We start from the raw sequence: 17,747 nt of genomic DNA, 5'->3' as shown, positions 1-17,747 counted from the left end.
AATCTATCATAATTTTCTCTTTATATTTAATACAATCTAAATATTGGAGACACCTGAATTTAAAGTTTAAAATCTTTTATTTAGTAAGTAAGTGGATAGGTGAACTTTAAAAGTAAATTCAAATCAAGAATTTAATTTGTATATCAAAATTTTAATATAGATGAATTTTTAAATTATTTTTACAGCATGCTTGCTTGCTTACATTGAGTTTTATTGATTTAAAAATTTTTTGAATTTGAGTAAATAATTATTGAATTGTGTGGTTTGTGAATAGAATTTATTTATTTTGAATTAAATTGAAAAATAAAGGTACAAAATAATAATTTCATTTAAAATATCACAATTAACATGCAAGCCTGCCTTACTAACTAAAATATAGGTAGAATTAAATTTGATTCGATTTGATGTGTTTTTGTACTTACCTTAAATTTATTACAATTTACTAGACCAAAAATTAGCCTTAATAGATAGATAATTAAGCGCTTTTAATAACTCGATGTGAATTTAAATTTGACTAATTTATCAAATTTCAATAAATTAATCAATTTAATTTGAGAGAGACAGTTTGAAAGAATTTTTATGAGTTTTTTTTCTGATAAATTAACAAAAGATAATTGCGTGTCTATAGTTGTGCTTGAAAATTATAATTACTCTGGTTGAAAATAATTAGCTCTATATTAACTTTTTGTTCTCTTACTCCAACTTCACTAATAAATTTTAAAAGAGAGTTTTTAATATGTACGTATTATAAAAAATAATCTGATTATAATAGGGTATGTCTAGCTCTATCTAATTAGTAAAGACAAAATGATAGAAACAAATTATAAAAATAAGAAAGAAAGAATCATTGAATAATTTAGCTTGAAATTTACGAAGTGCGCGAGAATTTATTATTTAGTGCGGGTACTTCTAAATTTATAATAAAAACAATTAACAATGAAAAAATATTAAGTAGTACTTTCTTTGATTTGAAAGAGTGTTTGTTTGTTTTTTTTGTTTTTTTAGCCGAGTCTCTAACAAAGAAATTAACTAACTAACTAACTAACATTCAAACTAAATAACTAGCAAGCTAATTAATTAATTTAATGAATGAATAATCAAACAAAAATGAGAAGAAAATATATAGATGATAAGCTGAATAATTAATTGATGTAGCTGGATAAGAATTACATATATTTATTTTTATATTTTTTCTTTTTTAGCTTGGGGTACAAAAACAAAGGAATTAAACTCTATATAAGTACAGTGTGAAACATCAAAAACAATATTAAAAATAAAAGAGTTAAAAAATTAAAAACCAAAAAAAAAAGAGAAAACTTTCCAAAAATGGTTGATGTAAATAGTATTTTTTATTCTTTCTTTCTGGCTCAGGAACTGATCTTCAGTTTTCTTGGATGATGGACACATAGTCTATGAACCTATCATGATTGTTTGTTGATCTCTTTCCTAAGCCAGAGAGGATTGATTGTTTGCTAATACCTTATTGCTAAACTAACTTTTACAATTTTAAAATAATAGAACAAGTAAAACGTTGTTGCTGAATTCAAGCTCGTCTTAGTTGGTGATGGTGGTGTCGGTAAGACTACTTTCGTCACTAGACATCAAACTGGTGAATTCGAAAAGAGATATATTGCCACCCAAGGTGTCAATGTTTCCAACATGGTCTTATACACCACTAAGGGTCCCATCAGATTCAACATTTGGGATACTGCTGGTTAAGAAAAGCTCGGTGGTCTCCGTGAAGGTTACTAGTAATAATTTTTTTCAAACACTTATCATAAAATTTTTATCATTTGGACTAATTGATTGACTGACTGACTGATTAACAAGTTTGTTTGCTGAATAATTGCTTACAAGTCTAACTAGCTCTTACTATAAATATTCCTTTAGGCTCTGTGTTTGTTCATAACATATAAATAGGAATGTGAGTCATTCTTTCTTTCTATCTATTTTGTTTATGTTATCAAGCTACAAAGCAAGAGTTGATTGCTAAAAATAAGCAACAAGAAATAGAAAGATGATTATTAAATGGTATAAAAGGAATAGCAGAGACCATCTACATTGATTAAGCCATAGCTTCTTACATTATAAGAAATTATAAAGAAAGTAGGATGCATTTAGAGAAGATTTAGCTAGCGAAAACCCAATCTTTTGTGGTGATTTATTTAGCGACGCAATTTAATTTAAAAAGAAAATTTAAAAACAAACTCAGTCTGTCAATCAGTCAATCAATCAGTCAGTCAGTTCTTTGTTCGTTGAGACTCTTTTTTCATTTAAAAATGCTTAAATCAATCTATTTAACGAATTTCTAATGAATTTATTTTTAACAATAGCATTGGTGCCAACGCCGCTATCATGATGTTCGATGTCACCTCCAGAATTACTTATAAAAATATTCCTAAGTGGCACAAGGATTTGACCAGAATCTGCGAAAATATTCCCATCGTTTTGGTCGGTAACAAGGTTGACTCTAAGGACAGAAAGGTCAAGGCTAGACAAATCACTTTCCACAGAAAGAGATCCCTCTAATATTATGATGTCTCTGCTAAATCTAACTATTAATACGAAAAGCCCTTCCTCTGGATCCTCAGAAAGCTCACCGGTGATCCCACCCTTAACCTCGTCGAAGGTATCGCTCTTGTTGCTCCTGATACTGAACACGTCATGACTGAAGATCAAATCAAGCAATTGGAAATGGAACAAGCTGAAGCTATGAACCTCGCCCAACAAGGTGTCCTTCCTGATGATGAAGATGATGAATTCAACTGAGAAAGCTAATTTGTCTTCTGCCTTAACACACTATATCTTCATTTAAACATCTCTAAAAAATTTCATGTTATACAAATCCTCAAGCATTTTAATTTAAAGCTCTATATTATCATATAAAATTCAATATTGATTAAAAATTATATGTTCTAAATTCATGTTTTAATTGCGTATTAATCATGCTTTTTTAGTCTTTCATCCATCTCCTTCCTTCCTCCCTTTCTTCTTTCCATTTTACATGTTCTTTAAAATTAAAAAATGCATCTCAATATTTTTAAGATTGTCAATAAGAAAGTCTTGAAAAACCTAAGATATGAATAAATCAATAAAAAAAGCCAAACAAAAAAAGAGCAAACAGCTTTTTTAGGTTGGTTGTAATTAACAAAAAGCAAGCAAGAAAGAAAGAAAGCAAGAAATCAATCTAACAAATAAACAAACAAACAAACAAAAAAACAAACAAATAGCAAATAAATCAAATAAAATTGGAAATTTAATAGTGAGTATCTACAACAAAAAATCAAAAATCTAACAAATTAAAAGATATTTTTTGATTATTTCTTAGATTAGAATAACTTTATTTTATGTATACCTTCTATTTTTCTTTATTTTAGAAATTTAAAAAGTCAAATAATTCCCGAACTGTATCCCAAAATTTATTTATTTGTTTATTTATTTATTTATTTTTTAGAATCCTTTAGTATTAATTATTTTTAAATTAATTTAAGAAGGCATTTAAATAAAAATAGAATGATTCGCCAAACTATTTATTTTTGAAAAAAGTAAAGAAATTATAATTATCTTTGGCAGCAAACCGCTTTAGTGAATTAAATTAATTTTGATACATATTCTAAGAATTTCGATTTAGTTTCTATTTAATCATTCCAAACCTCAAAGTCTAATTAATAAGCTTAATTAATTAACAATAGAAAACATTTTTAAATATAAATCTATGATATAGATTATTTTATAGAAAGTTTTAATTAATTAATTGAATTGACCATAAATAATTAGATTACTAAAATTTAAAAATTCTATTTAATTTTATTTGATTGTTTGATTGATAATTATCAACTAAATAAATAACTAATTAAATAAATAAATAGTATTTTGTTTGTTTGTTTATAGTATATATGAAGATGGCATAATTGTAAATTTTAAATGATAATTTCTAATTAATCCTTATTAAATTTTCATTTTCTTTGCTTTTTATATTTTCTTTTATCTTGATTTAATGAGAAATTAGAAATAGAGGCATATTGAGCAATCAAAAGATATCTTTTTTGTACTAAATAAAAATTTATTTTTGCTTCAATTAAATAGCTATTTTTTCTTTATATTTATTTTGAGCCTATCTATAATAATAAGCTCATTAATTCTACTGGACTTCATGTTTTTTTCTATTTTTTCTGCCAAATTTTTTAAATAAGAATAATTATTCAATTTTATTTCTACTAATAAAAAAACAACAATATATATATATATATTGATTCCATTTTTCAGAAAGTTTATTTTCTTAGAAGGTTTGGATTATTTTTGTCCCATGAGTCAAATTCATCATGCAGCTAGTAACATAACTAGTATTACCCAACAATTATATATATTTTAATATAATCATCTTTAATTATATCAATTCTACTTTTTTAATTGAAGAAGTTAATGCTATTATATTATTTTTTTTAAACTAAAGTCATAAGCACTTGAAAGAATTTTTATATTCTGATGTTGGGCTAAATATATTTTTTCTCAAATTTAGTAGAACATTTTCTTTAAATCCTCGGCTCCATCGCTAGTTTTCAGAAAAATAAATAATAATTAATCCAAAATTAAAAAAAAAAGAGGAAAAAGTTTTTAAAAAACAGAAGAAATTAAAATTCAAGCAAATTTCTTTCAGATATTAAAACAAACCTCGATGACTTGAAAAAAATTCTATTGAGTATCTACTTGCACTCGCTCGTGATCTATCTTTCTTTCTTTAAGAAGTAAGCGACAGTGCTCTAGTACTTACTCATCTCCTAATATGAATTTTAACAAAGAACAAAAAAACTTTCTACTTTTCAAAAAATGTAGTTAGTTAGTACTTAAAAAGTAATTAGTTCTCCACTTAGTTTTCTTTTAAAAGAAATTCAAGTTAGAGTGCGAGTTTCATGTTCGATCGCTCTACTTGTTTTTGTTTAATGAGAAAGCAAATACTAAATCTTAATGATGATATTTAGAGTCTCACGACGTCTGATAAAATGTGACGCAACTACACTCTCCTGATCATAGATTTAGATATTTCTTATCTCATTATTCTACATATATAACAAAAAATATTCATGCAAATTGTATAAATTCATCATATTCTTCTCCTTCATGAGATGTTTAATTGAATTTAATATGTTTGTTTCATTTCACTTTTGTTTAATCTTCAGTTTTTTAATCATTTTTTCATCATTAAAGAAAAGAATTCGTTGATAACAATTGTCTGTCAGTGCGTTTTTCAATTAAGGATAAATTACAACTTCTATCTTTTGTAAAATTGAAATGATTGTCAGTCACTTATTGCCTCCAGCAACTAACGATATCAATCAACACTAATCAAGGTAATTAAAATAACTAAACTTCTTCAAAGAAGATCACTTGTCTCTTGATCATAAAAGAATAACATCTAAAGTAATGATGAAAATTTTCTGACACCGTTGATATTTTATGAAAATAAACTCTACTAGCATACTGATTACTTAGATTATTCATTTTATTCAAAAACAAATGACTCTTCTTCTTTTTCTAAATTACTTTTGAATTTAAACTAAATTTTCTTTTGGTAAAATTAAGATTAGAAAATGCTCCAAGTGCTCAACTATTCATATCTCACCGATAGACTCTTGAAAATCTAATCAATGCAATCCTGTCCTAATAAATTAAAAAGGTAATCTTATACGATTCAATATATAAAAATACCTCAGCCAGAGAATATAGATTATTTTATGATGAATATTTGTCTCGTTCGTCTGAATTCTATTGAAGAAATCACATAACGGAAGCCTGATTAAATAATCTATTTTTCTTTGGATATGAGGTTTTCTAATATAAAATTAGTTAACTAAATTATAATGTATCTTTATAAAATAAGGTGTGTCATGTCAATCAATATGCTTGATCAAATCAACCAAAAGAAGCAAGAATCCTTAGCAAAATTTAATAACCATCTGTATAATCTTATTGATAACATCATGATTTCTACAGCAATTAAATAAAATAATGACAAAATCAATTAATTAATTAATACAAATATTAATAAAAAACTAAGTAAATATCATCGTTTACAAAATAAATTAATACAAAATTAAATTTATTAGTGCAAATTCACATTTTTATATTATGTATTATAAATGATATTTTAACTTCAAATTCACTCAAAAAAATTATTTCCTTAAAATTTAAAATAAATTATCTTGATAAATTAAAAATAAAAACATATTTATTATCATCAATCAATCAATGAATTGTTTATTTTCTAATTCATTTTAGAAATCTTTTTGATTTTTTTAGTTTGGGCAATGGATGCTGCTCTTTTTATTGATAAATTGATACCTAGTTTTTATTTAGATTGTTTTATGAATGGGTATTGATTGTTTGATTTATTGATTAATTGCTTTTTATTTATTTATTTGTTATTTTGTTTGTTTATTTTGAAGAAAGAAGCATTTGCTTTTTAAAGTAAATTTCAAAAAATTTTAATATTTATATAAATATTTAAAAAATAACTGAGAAGAAAATAAATAACAATTAAAAAGAGATGGCAAGCAATTAATAACAAAAAGAAGATCCAAAGGAATAGCAATAGTAATATAAGACATTTATGGGAGCTAGAGTTTTATGGCCTCCTGAGTGTGCCGATGATATTTTAGAAGGTGCCATTAGAGAAACATAGGATGCATTAAAAAAATTTGAAATTGCGAGAGAAGGATAAAAGGTATTAAAATTTTCATCATATTAATTGTATTAAATGATGTGTTTGATTGCTTAGGAAAATTAAAAGCATTCGCTTTGTAATTATTGTTAGTATTTAAATTTATTTTAAAATAATAAACTAGATTGCAGAGCACCTGAAAAAATATATGGATGATCATTTCGATCCCTACTGGCACGTATTCTTTGGAAAGAATTTCGGATGCTAGGCTGTTCATAATAAGAACCGTTTCATCTATTTTTACATAGAGAAAACAGCTTTTTTGATGTACTAAACCTAATGAATAAATTGATATATAAGCAATTATAAAATGATAATAAACTTATTAATATGTTTACAGATGGATAGCAATTATGATAATTTAAGTTTATATGATGTAGTTTTTTAATTATAAATGCTATTCTTTTCTCATTCTAATTAATCTTCAATAAATCATTTCTCACCAAAAACTAAAATATTTTACATGTTATTTAACTCACTAAAGTAAATCTTATTTATCAAAATAAAATAAATATCAGAAAAATAATTCTGGTATTTTACTTAAAAAGTATTTTAGCTTTTTAGTAGTTTTCTTTACTAGTATTTTATATAGTATGTATTGGATAGATACATAATTGATTAAATTAACTAATAAGATTTGATTATTGAGCAAATAAATATAAATTATTTATTGTTGGTGTTAATTATTAAATTTATGTATAACTTATTTCCATACATACTCTCTCTCTATATAAATTCATTATATTGAGATCACAATAGATTTATTCTAACTTAAATCTTTCCTGCACATAAATGATGGATGGCATTTTAAAAAATTTAGCCTGAAAATCATAAATAAATAAATAATGAACAGTTTTATTTTTGCTTGAACTTGCTCTCTCTTAAAGTTAGGGATTGCGATAGAAAAGACAAGTAAGTAATAATTTGAATATACTATTTGAATATATAAATAATTAATTAGATGGCTGTTAATTAGATCAAAAAAGTCTTGCAATATCTTTAACTACTTCATCAGATGAAAGCTTTGTTTTGAGCTTTTGCTCTTCTGTGTTTTACCTTTGTTAAGCATTATTCTTATTTAATTTAGATATATCTTGACTATTTCCTATACTTGATTTTCTTTTTTCATATTTTTCCATTTGGTCTGCAGTAACTAATTAAGATTGTTGTTCTTTTATATCAAAACAAAAACATTAAAAACAGTAAGTTAGTTGATTTATTAAAATATTAAATATTCATAATGAATCTTTATTATAGAATGTAAAAAACAGATATTAAACTCTAAAAAACTACCTTTAAACTTATATCTTTATATAGTTGCTGTAGGCTTGAGATAATTTGGTTCATCTAAGTCTCTTTAATCAAAGTTATCTGGCCTTTTTATCATATTTTTAAGTGTTTTATATGCAGTATTTAAATCATAGTGCTAGTCGTATTCTTTTATGTCTCCAAGCTAATCTCTGGCAGCTTCAATAAACTCATCGTAATTCATGCTATTTGTCTTGGCTACTGAACCAGATGCCTGTAAATGTTTAGATTGAAAGTTTAATTAGGCATTTTAAATTAATCAGATTTACTTAAGACTAAATAGACTATTGAGGCTACTAAAATTGTTGAGAATTCTAACTAGCTTTTTAATTTTATTCCATACTCTTCTATGATTTTTTATGTGCAGGAGCAATATTAGGATCTTCTGTAATGAACATCACTTATTCCTCTTAATTATCTCCCTAAACTTGTTGCTCCTCTTATTGTTACTCTTCTTATTCTTCTTCCTACTCCTCATCTGTTTTTTACTCCTATTCTTATATTTCATTCGGCTAAGGCATTTCAATACCTAAAAAGTAGTTTCTTTATTTCGAGAAATCATCTTACTCTATTCTTCTAATGTTATCAAACTTTATTTTAAAGCGATTCTTGTCAGTTTTAGGTTTTAAGTAATATTTATCAATCTCCTCATTTACAACAATCGCACCTAATAATTACAAAATTTATAAAATTCCCTTTCAAATAAATAAATTGTTAAGCTAATTAATTAATTACCAGTTCTTGCATATACTTCCATTTCTAGCCCTTTATGCTCATTTTTAATTGAAAATGGATTTCCAGTAATTATTAATTTTTACAAATTTCTGAAGTTTCTGGCACAAATTAAGTTATGTTGATTCTCTACGGCGTTGTAAGAAAAATCAAGTATTTGCAAAGACATAAAGTTTCCTGCTACAAGTCTCTCAGTGTGAATACCTAAACAATAAACAAGAGATATTAATTAGATTTTAAAGAATAAAATGGGTTGATTAAATAAAATACCTCTCAAAATATTTCTTGATAAATCTAACTTTTTTAGCTTCTTTATTGAGGCCAGAGTAAACCATAAATTAGAAGCATTTTGATCTGATTCAAAGAGATTCCCACTTAAGTTGAATTCTTCAAGATTTTAAAAATTACTCATTGTTTCAGGAAGTGCTCTAAGATCGTTACATTCTAAAGATAGTTTTCTTTATTAAAAATGAAAAAACCCTTCATAAATAATTCAGCAATAAAATAGAATTAATTTACAAAAATTAAAACATTTATTTGAATTAAAAATATCATTTTTTATAAAAATAAAATAAATACTTTAATTATGGAATGAATGCTAATGATGTAATAGAGTCAATGCTAAGATGATTAAAAGACAAATCTAAAATTTCTAAATTCTTAAATGTATGATTCTCAGTTAGCTTAACTGTATCAATCTTATTAGCACTAATATTTAATGTTTACAATCCACTCAAATAAATAAAATCCTCTAAAAATAGTTCATTCTCACTAATATCCAAATCAACTAAATAAATAAACCACCCTAAATCCTCTACTTTTGTCTAAACCATGTTTTTTTCTAATTTAAATATTAAATAAATAAATAGTTACATCATTTATTTATGCAAATACAAAACTTATGAATTAAAATGATTAAAAAATGAATCAATTTGTTTTAATTATTTAGCTGGATTACTTGATAATTTTATCTTAATAACATCATTTGGGAATTCGCATTTAGCTTCATCTAAAATAGCATAACCGTCCAAAATACGCTTTGGTCTTTTGCTATCATCTATAAATGGAATTTTTTTAATTTTATATGGATTTTTTGTTAGCTTTGCTCCTTTTCTATATCTAATTTTAGGTAACTTCACCTATCCTAAATCTTTATACTTAAGAGGATAAGCAACCAATTCCCTCTATTATTTCAATATAATTCCTCCACCAGCACTCGACTACATTTATTTGTTTGTTTGTTAGTGTAGAGTATTTAATTTTAAGTAAATAATAAATTGTATTTCAAATAATTAAAACAAATTAGTTATTACTTACTTAATTATAATCAAATCAGTATGATTCTCAATTTACTAACAAAATAACATATCTCAATAAGCAAAACAAAAATCAATCAACTAAAACTTAGTGCTATTCATTTAATTAGATTGTTAAAAAAGTAAATAAATAAAAACATACATACTTGCTTATAAAATTATTATGTTTAATATTTCTAAGATCTCTAAAATAAGTTAGCAAACACTTCAAAAATTATTTCTACATATTTACGTTACATCCATATTCATTAACTATTAAAACATATTTAATGATCAAAAATTATTAAATTTAAAAATGCATCAATAATTAAAGCAATTTGTTTGAACTTATTTTGAAACTACTTCTTTTTTTTCAAAGTTATAAAATAAATTCCCAATTTAGTCAATTTTGTAAATTAAAGCTATTGTTTATTTTAATAATAATACAAATATTGTTAAATTTTATTAATATTTTTTTAAAAAATGATAATAAAAAATAACAGTTTATCATCACAAATAAATAAATGATTTTTTTTAAATCCTTACAAACACTTTTGAATAAAACTAAAAAGATTAATTAATTATGTTTTAGAGTAAGTCAATAATTAATATGTGCTGCATAATGCTTTTTTCGAAAATGAAGGCTAATCGCCAATTAGTAGTCCCATATCTTTGATAAATGCTTTCTTATAGATTTTAGCTTAACTGTTTATTGATATAGAATATGTGGATATTAAAATTCATATTTTCTTCTTAGAATAATTGTTTGAATGAGAAAAGAAAAAAAATAATTATAATAAAATAAATTAGTAAATATTTTCATTTATGGTTATTATTTTGAATTAATTAATTATTTTACTTATATTATAATTAAATCTAAAAAAGAATAAGAAATATTTTTTTTAATTTCTTTGGTTTCAATTTAAAAATAAAGATTATTTATTTATTTATTTGCACAAAAAATAGATAAAAAATATTCCAAATAGCATAAAAAATTTCCTAATTAAATATCTACTCTTTTTATTTATTTATTTACTTGTTATTTATTCATTTAGATATTAATTTCTTTGTTTGTTTGTTGCTTATTTATCTGTTATTATTTAGAAATATATTTATTTATTTATTTATTTTAAAAAATAATAATTATTTTATTTTATGTTAAGGTATTCAATTAATATAAAATTTTATTTGTAATATCAAATTATATCCACAAATATAAAGAATAATTTTAAGTTTGTTAATTAGGAAATGCATTAAATTGAAAATAATAGTATATTTACTTATATGATTCTATATACAAAACAGTGCAAAATTTATTAATTTTATATATTTTTAGATTAATTCACTCACCCTCAATAATTAATTAATGAAATGAATGTTTAAATATTTATTTATTTATTTATTTTTATGATCTTATTTAATATTCTTATTTGGACGAAAATTGAATCTGCATTCATAATAATTATCTCATATTTTGTTCATTCATATGTTAGCTTCCCTATCAAGAATTTAATTCTTTTTAGTCACAAAATCTAGTAATGTTTTTGTAGAATCAGCAATTCTATTTAAAGCTTTTTCAGATGTTTCAATGTTTTCGCAATATTTATCCCTCAATTCTTTCTTTTTTATTAAACTTTTTCTTAAATCCTTTAGTCTTTTTTCTAATACATCTATATCCTCAATAATTCCTTGTCTTTCTGAGATCTTTTTATCTACAATTTCTTCTAACTCAGCATATCTCAATTTAAATCCTTACAAAATCTCTAAAGACTGCTTTTCATCTTCTTCAATTGTGCTTTAATTCAATGAATTCATAGCAAATGCTCTATTTCCTTATAAATAATTTTGACCTAAAATGATTTTTTGGCTGTAAAGACTAACAATTTGAAATATGTTTTATTTTTTATATTAAACAAATGTAAAAATATTAAATTAATTTTGATTATAATTTAGAATTAAAAAAAATTCCAAAAATTAACTTGTTCCTAAACAAAATTTAAAATTTTAATAATTTCAAATTTTTATTATCAATAATAAATAAAATTTCTGAAATTTTATGCAAAATAATATATCTTTCTTAAATAGCATTAAAGCTCTAAATAAAGAAAGGCAATTTCTTTAATAAAAAAAAATTTAATTTAAGCAATTACGAATAAATGTCTTAATTTACGTGCATTTTATTAATAATTGAAAAATAAAATGATTTTTATGTAGTTTTAATTGAGCTTAACAAAAAAAATTGTAAATATTTTCAAGAAAAATAATGTAAATAAAACGAATGAATCACACAACTATAATTTAAAAATAATATTTCCTTACACTTACTTACATACATAAATAAATACATGAAGTAATAAAAAAATAAAATTTTTGAGAAAGGATCAATAGAATTATTTCTGTTTTATATCTATAATCAAATCAATCAAAGTTAAGAGAAAGAAAGAAATTAAAGCCAAAATAATTTATTAGTTAATAAATCAATTTAAAATTAAAAGAAAATTTGAATAATATTTTTAAAGAGTAAGCAAGAAATATGATTAACATAAATATAATTATAAAATAAAAACAATTGTACTTATATTGATTGATTGAATCATAGTTGGTTGTCTTCATAGGTCAAAATTAGCTGGCATCAGTGTCATAATTACGTTAGATTGATTATAAGTATAAATAAACATATACATACATACACTCATCAAAATAAATTAGTGAGCAAGCAGTATATGTTTGTTTGTTTGTTTATTTATTTATACTTATTCTGAATTTTTTTAGATTATTGTTTGTATGTTATTTAGCCATTTATTTTATTTAATTGATGAAGAGTTGTTATTTTACTTATTAATTTCTTAATTTAATTACTTATTTATTTATTTATTTATTTGATTGTTTATTTTTGTTTATTGTTTTGTAAAGATATCAATATAAATACCTATACTAAAAAAGATATCGTAGTTGAATAAATTACGTCTTTTGAATCAGACAATGTGCAAGAATTTTTCATATTTTAGTGTCTCAAAGATCATAATTCTCCAAAGTGATGCTATAAACTTCTCAGATTCGTCTTCATCCAAAATTTTCACAATCTATCTAACCAATTTTTCTGGGGTTGGTCTTTGAGTAAACTTCTTAACTATAAGATCAACGAATCCTTATTCTTCCTAACCCAAAAGTTCTTAACTCTTCTTTAAAAGGAAAGGTTTTATTTTCTTATCAAGTAGTCCACTCTAATTTTAAATTATTTTTTTATTAATTTAATTTTATATAATTTTTATACAATTTTTTTAATGAATTTAATTCGTTTATTAATGTCTTTTTTTATACTTTATTATGAATTTAATAATTTATTCAAAAATGATGGTGAAATATTTCACTTTTAATCAAATATATTTTATTCATTAGAGTTTTATTGTATTTTGCCATATTTATTTTAATATAACATTTGAATGTTAAAGCTATTTTAAAATAAAAATTACCTTTTCAAATAATTCCCAATTAAAATTGAATGAGAACAAAGCTGAGTTGTTGCCGCTAATAGGTGGTACACGCTAGAGGATTTCTTTAAGTTCTTTTTTCATTTCTTCTTCAGATAATTGTCTTGGAGCAGGAGTTTTTTCTTCTCCAGACTCATTTTACTGTTTACGAATAATTTCTCTTTACTCGACGAAACGAGCATGTCCAATTTTAGGAAGCTCAGTTTTTCTGAGGTTTCTTTGTCTTTCTTCCTCTTCTTCTTCGTCTAAGTTTCCAAAGATTTACTTGATAGAGGGATCTTTATTATCAGATTCTATTTACATTGCACGAGATGAGTGGTATTCATTAATATTTGCAACAGGCTCTTAATATTCTTCTTCCATTGCAGGCATAACATATTCGCCTTTTTAAATTTTATCACTAAAATCTTACTTGAATTAAATATTTAGCTTATTGATTGTTTGGTTAATTATGTTATTTCTAGGATTTTCTATAGTATATTCAATGACTTCTTCATTTGGCTTTTTACTTTGACTTAAATCGATTTCTTCAAAGTTTAAGTTAATCACTCCTCTATCAATTTTATCGGTGTGATTATGTTATCCATTTATTCCATTACTGCTTGATGGTTCATAATCATCTAATGGCTCTTCAGGCATAGGAATGTTAAATTCAGGCTCAGGAGGATTAAGTAGTTCTAATTCTTTTTTTCTATCATTTTCATCTTCCTCCAATTCTCTTTGGCGTTATCTCTTGCGCTCCATCATTCTGCCCCTTTGTTTGTGACGGTCAATGTCATCAGTATAAGTTAATTCCCTTTCTAGAGCCTTTTGACGAATTCTATCACGCTCTTTTTCTCTTTCCCTTTCTTTTCTTTTTTCACGGGCCATGTCTTCTTCTACCTGCAACCATTCTTTTAATTTTTCTTTACCTTTCTTTTCAATTTCTCTTTATTACTACTTCTTTTTATTATCTCTATCCTTTTCACGAGGATGAAGTTTTTTTTCTTCGTCTTCTCTCTTTTTTTCTCTTACTTTCTCAACTTTTTCCTATTTAAAACCGTTAAAAAATTATTCAAGAAAACAAAAAAAGAAGAAATTTGTTGAATAAAGAGTAAAAAAATAAATAAATTACATCTATGCTCTTCATGTGCAATTCGATTCTTTCTCTAATGACAGAGTCATCCTTTTCAAGGAACTAGTCAAAAGATTCAAACTCAGTAGATGCTTTCTACTTTTATTCTTCCTCCCATTTTTTGCTTTTGAGCTATTTCCATTACTCTATGAAAGTTTAAGTTGTTTATGAGGACTTAACAACAAGTTTTTCGTCCATAATTTCAAAGCCATCAAGAATACGTATGCACTTAAGAACACTTTCGAACATTTTATATTCTACAATACCAAATTTATTTAAATTACCTTTTTCATCACTCTACCTTTTCCACTTTTCTACTTGACCACATTCCTGTTTTTTAAAAAAAGATATGAATGAAGCTTAGCGTTTGTTTTTAAAAAATCAATATAAATAATTTCTAGGAAAAAAATTAGATTAAATCTTTTATATTTTGCTGAGAGTTTAATTAACATTTACCACCACAGTTCAAATAATATAATTCATTCATTGTTTCAAATCAAATTTCATTGAATCTTTCTTAATTTCAAAAGTATACTTGATATTAATTATCATTCAAATAGAAATAAAAATTTTACTACTAATCATTTTAATACGAACTAACTAACATGATTGATTGATTATTTGCTTGCTTGAATGGTTGGTGTTTATAACAAATAAATATATGTCCAAAAAAGCGATTGAGAATAATCGTAATCGCTAAAGGCTAATTGATTATTTAGAAAATAAAATAAAATGTTAGCACTTATGAATTGATATCTACTTATTTATATTTACTGTATCTGCTCTCGATTCAAGCAGCAGTGCTTTAAAGTATGTTTTAACTGTGAATGTTTATTTTTTGTTTGCTTGTTTTTAATAGTTTGCAAACTAGTGATTTTAAATCTTTACACAATCAATTCAAAAAAAACTAAACTTAGATTTTCAATCCTATTTTTAATTAATATAAATTTGTTTAAGTTAATCTTTTTTACTTCTAATAACTTTTTGATGAACTCGTCAGGCACGTCTGGATGAATGTTATTAACGAATAATTTAAGCCATTGGGAGTCTGAAGAGGAGGTGTTAGAGGGGGGAGCAGAAGATGAAGGGATTGCAGAGGGCCCGCCAGTAATAGTTTCTCTAATCATATTAGGGTTTTAAGGTGCATTATTTAAAAGAGGAGGTGCATGAATTGAGGGAGCTACTTAAATTTGAGGTTGTTGGCCCATCATAGGAGGTGGCACTTAAAAATTTGGTGGTTGAAAAGGAGGCATGTTAGGCATTTAGTTCATTGGGGGGAACTACTAAAATTAGTTCATCATTCCATGAGGGGGAGGATGACCCACTTTTTATACAATTTATATATTAATATGCAATTATTTGTTAACAATTTTAAATATAATTTATTCTTTTTCTAACATTTTTTTATTTTCAATTATTTATTTGTTGAGATTTTATGAGTAAATTTATCTTAAATTTCATATTTGTATTTATTGATTATTATTATAAATACTTGGCTCCTTGTTATTTTGCTAGCTATTAAAGATATCAAATAGATTTAAAGAACCTACAAATAATCAATGAAGTAAATTTTATCTATTTATTTATTTAATTATTAATTACTGTGATGAGGAAATGGTGGCATTCCTGGAATTTGTTGTGGAGGAAACATAGGAGGCTATTGGTCTAAATAATGAAAAAGATTATTAAAATTTGATACTATTGCGAGAAAATAGCTTATATTACTGTTCATTGGCATTTGTCTCATTGCTTTTTTAAATATTATTATAAAGAAAATTAAATTATTTTTAGCATTTTAGAATTCGAAATTGTAATTGAAATGATTTAATTTGAAATTTTAATATTCTATTCTTAAATTATTACGCTAATTTCCTGGTCCCATAAATGGAGGAGGCACCATTTGTCCTAATTTTATTAGAATATGATCAATAATTGTAATTTAAAATCAATTAATTTATTTTAAACCTGGAATCATTTGTGGGTTTAAATTCATAGGTGGTTGCATAGGCATGCCATTTGGAGGCTATCCAGGCATACGCATCATATTATTCATGTCGCTCATTAATATTTAATTTTAATGTAAAATGATTTGCTTGCTTCCTTTAATATTAATTATAATTTAGTTTTCTATTGTATGTATTTATGTATATCTTTACTTCCAATAAGCAAATAATGTTTTTAATTAATTAATTAATATCTTTGTTTGCATACTAATTAACATACTAACTAACTAAGTTCTTTCATTCAAAAATATTAATCTAATTCATGTCATACATATAATTCTTTCACCGCCACTTCTATCATAAATAATTAATTAAATAATTAATAATTAAATTATGTCTAATTAGTTAATAAATTAATATGCGTAAGCTAATATCTATAAGCTTGATTATAAAATATAAGCATTAATTTAATAGACAAATTTTTTTGTATATAATTTTAATACTGTAAAATACTATCAATAGATTAGTTTGTGTTAATAATTCAAAATAGATTTTCAAGTAATTTAGAGAGCATAAAATATATTTATTTATTTTTAGAATTAGATCAAAGATTTTTTATTTTTTAATTATTTAAGTTGGCAAATAAAAATATAAAATAAATTATATCTTTCAAATTAATGATAACTTTTAATTGTAATTACTAATCATTTATATTCTAATTAATTACAAATTAAAAATATTTTTTAAAAAGACTTTGATTTTGATAATTAAAATTAATTCAAATTATAACAAGGCATTTTTTTGATATTTTTATAATTAATTGTATCTTTTAATTTAACAAATGACTTATATTCTAACTAACTACAATAAAAAAATATATATTTGAATTCTAAAAGAAGTTATATTAATCTAATATTATTTAAATTAGAACATGATTTCCTTAAAAAATTCATTTTATAGTTATTTATTTTTCTTTTTATTAAAAGATAAAATAGAACTTTAATCTCTTTATTTTAAAATATTTCTAATTAATTTATGAAAATACTAAAATAAAAATTTACTTTGAATTTATTAATTGTAGATTAACTTTATAAACATACAAGATTATAATAGAATTCTCAATATTCCAATGCAGTAAGTAATATG

At 23.8% G+C, this 17,747-nt stretch overlaps 8 protein-coding genes across 8 annotated transcripts; 4 read left to right on the top strand and 4 right to left on the bottom strand. All coding sequences in view use genetic code 6, as the record gives it.

The window, feature by feature from the left end:
• Window positions 1-522: 522 nt before the first annotated feature.
• TTHERM_000023989 (hypothetical protein) lies at window positions 523-1,048 on the bottom strand (the record flags this gene model as incomplete). Its single annotated transcript, XM_012795721.1, has 3 exons — window positions 523-707; window positions 873-909; window positions 959-1,048. 3 exons carry the CDS (start codon window positions 1,046-1,048, stop codon window positions 523-525), a joined length of 312 nt encoding a protein of 103 aa, XP_012651175.1.
• A 278-nt stretch (window positions 1,049-1,326) lies between these two features.
• TTHERM_00023980 (GTP-binding nuclear protein Ran-1) lies at window positions 1,327-2,769 on the top strand (the record flags this gene model as incomplete). The annotated part of the gene is made up of 3 exons (XM_001008484.2): window positions 1,327-1,335; window positions 1,519-1,751; window positions 2,334-2,769. 3 exons carry the CDS (start codon window positions 1,327-1,329, stop codon window positions 2,767-2,769), a joined length of 678 nt encoding a protein of 225 aa, XP_001008484.2.
• A 1,716-nt stretch (window positions 2,770-4,485) lies between these two features.
• TTHERM_000023979 (hypothetical protein) lies at window positions 4,486-4,944 on the top strand (the record flags this gene model as incomplete). Its single annotated transcript, XM_012795720.1, has 1 exon — window positions 4,486-4,944. One exon carries the CDS (start codon window positions 4,486-4,488, stop codon window positions 4,942-4,944), a length of 459 nt encoding a protein of 152 aa, XP_012651174.1.
• A 644-nt stretch (window positions 4,945-5,588) lies between these two features.
• TTHERM_00023959 (transmembrane protein, putative) lies at window positions 5,589-6,377 on the top strand (the record flags this gene model as incomplete). Its single annotated transcript, XM_001471076.2, has 2 exons — window positions 5,589-5,674; window positions 5,879-6,377. The coding sequence occupies 2 exons, from the start codon at window positions 5,589-5,591 to the stop codon at window positions 6,375-6,377; spliced, it is 585 nt and encodes a 194-aa protein (XP_001471126.2).
• Window positions 6,378-6,493: 116 nt separating this feature from the next.
• TTHERM_00023950 (dynein light chain) lies at window positions 6,494-7,001 on the top strand (the record flags this gene model as incomplete). Its single annotated transcript, XM_001008481.3, has 2 exons — window positions 6,494-6,721; window positions 6,843-7,001. Exons 1-2 carry the CDS (start codon window positions 6,545-6,547, stop codon window positions 6,999-7,001), a joined length of 336 nt encoding a protein of 111 aa, XP_001008481.2. The 5' UTR covers window positions 6,494-6,544.
• A 694-nt stretch (window positions 7,002-7,695) lies between these two features.
• TTHERM_00023940 (hypothetical protein) lies at window positions 7,696-9,984 on the bottom strand (the record flags this gene model as incomplete). The annotated part of the gene is made up of 7 exons (XM_001008480.1): window positions 7,696-7,889; window positions 8,012-8,240; window positions 8,296-8,693; window positions 8,762-8,962; window positions 9,029-9,216; window positions 9,338-9,599; window positions 9,717-9,984. 7 exons carry the CDS (start codon window positions 9,982-9,984, stop codon window positions 7,696-7,698), a joined length of 1,740 nt encoding a protein of 579 aa, XP_001008480.1.
• Window positions 9,985-11,535: 1,551 nt separating this feature from the next.
• On the bottom strand, window positions 11,536-11,868 carry TTHERM_00023930 (outer surface protein F, putative; the record flags this gene model as incomplete). The annotated part of the gene is made up of 1 exon (XM_001008479.2): window positions 11,536-11,868. One exon carries the CDS (start codon window positions 11,866-11,868, stop codon window positions 11,536-11,538), a length of 333 nt encoding a protein of 110 aa, XP_001008479.2.
• A 1,160-nt stretch (window positions 11,869-13,028) lies between these two features.
• Window positions 13,029-16,720, bottom strand: TTHERM_00023920 (RNA recognition motif protein; the record flags this gene model as incomplete). The annotated part of the gene is made up of 8 exons (XM_001008478.2): window positions 13,029-13,277; window positions 13,527-14,573; window positions 14,659-14,988; window positions 15,630-15,982; window positions 16,261-16,323; window positions 16,384-16,407; window positions 16,522-16,563; window positions 16,624-16,720. The coding sequence occupies 8 exons, from the start codon at window positions 16,718-16,720 to the stop codon at window positions 13,029-13,031; spliced, it is 2,205 nt and encodes a 734-aa protein (XP_001008478.2).
• Window positions 16,721-17,747: the final 1,027 nt, after the last annotated feature.

This window comes from Tetrahymena thermophila, assembly GCF_000189635.1.
Source record: "Tetrahymena thermophila SB210 genomic scaffold scf_8254803, whole genome shotgun sequence".
Classification (NCBI taxonomy): Eukaryota; Ciliophora; class Oligohymenophorea; order Hymenostomatida; family Tetrahymenidae; genus Tetrahymena; species Tetrahymena thermophila.
This window is presented reverse-complemented; position numbering and strand designations above follow the sequence as displayed.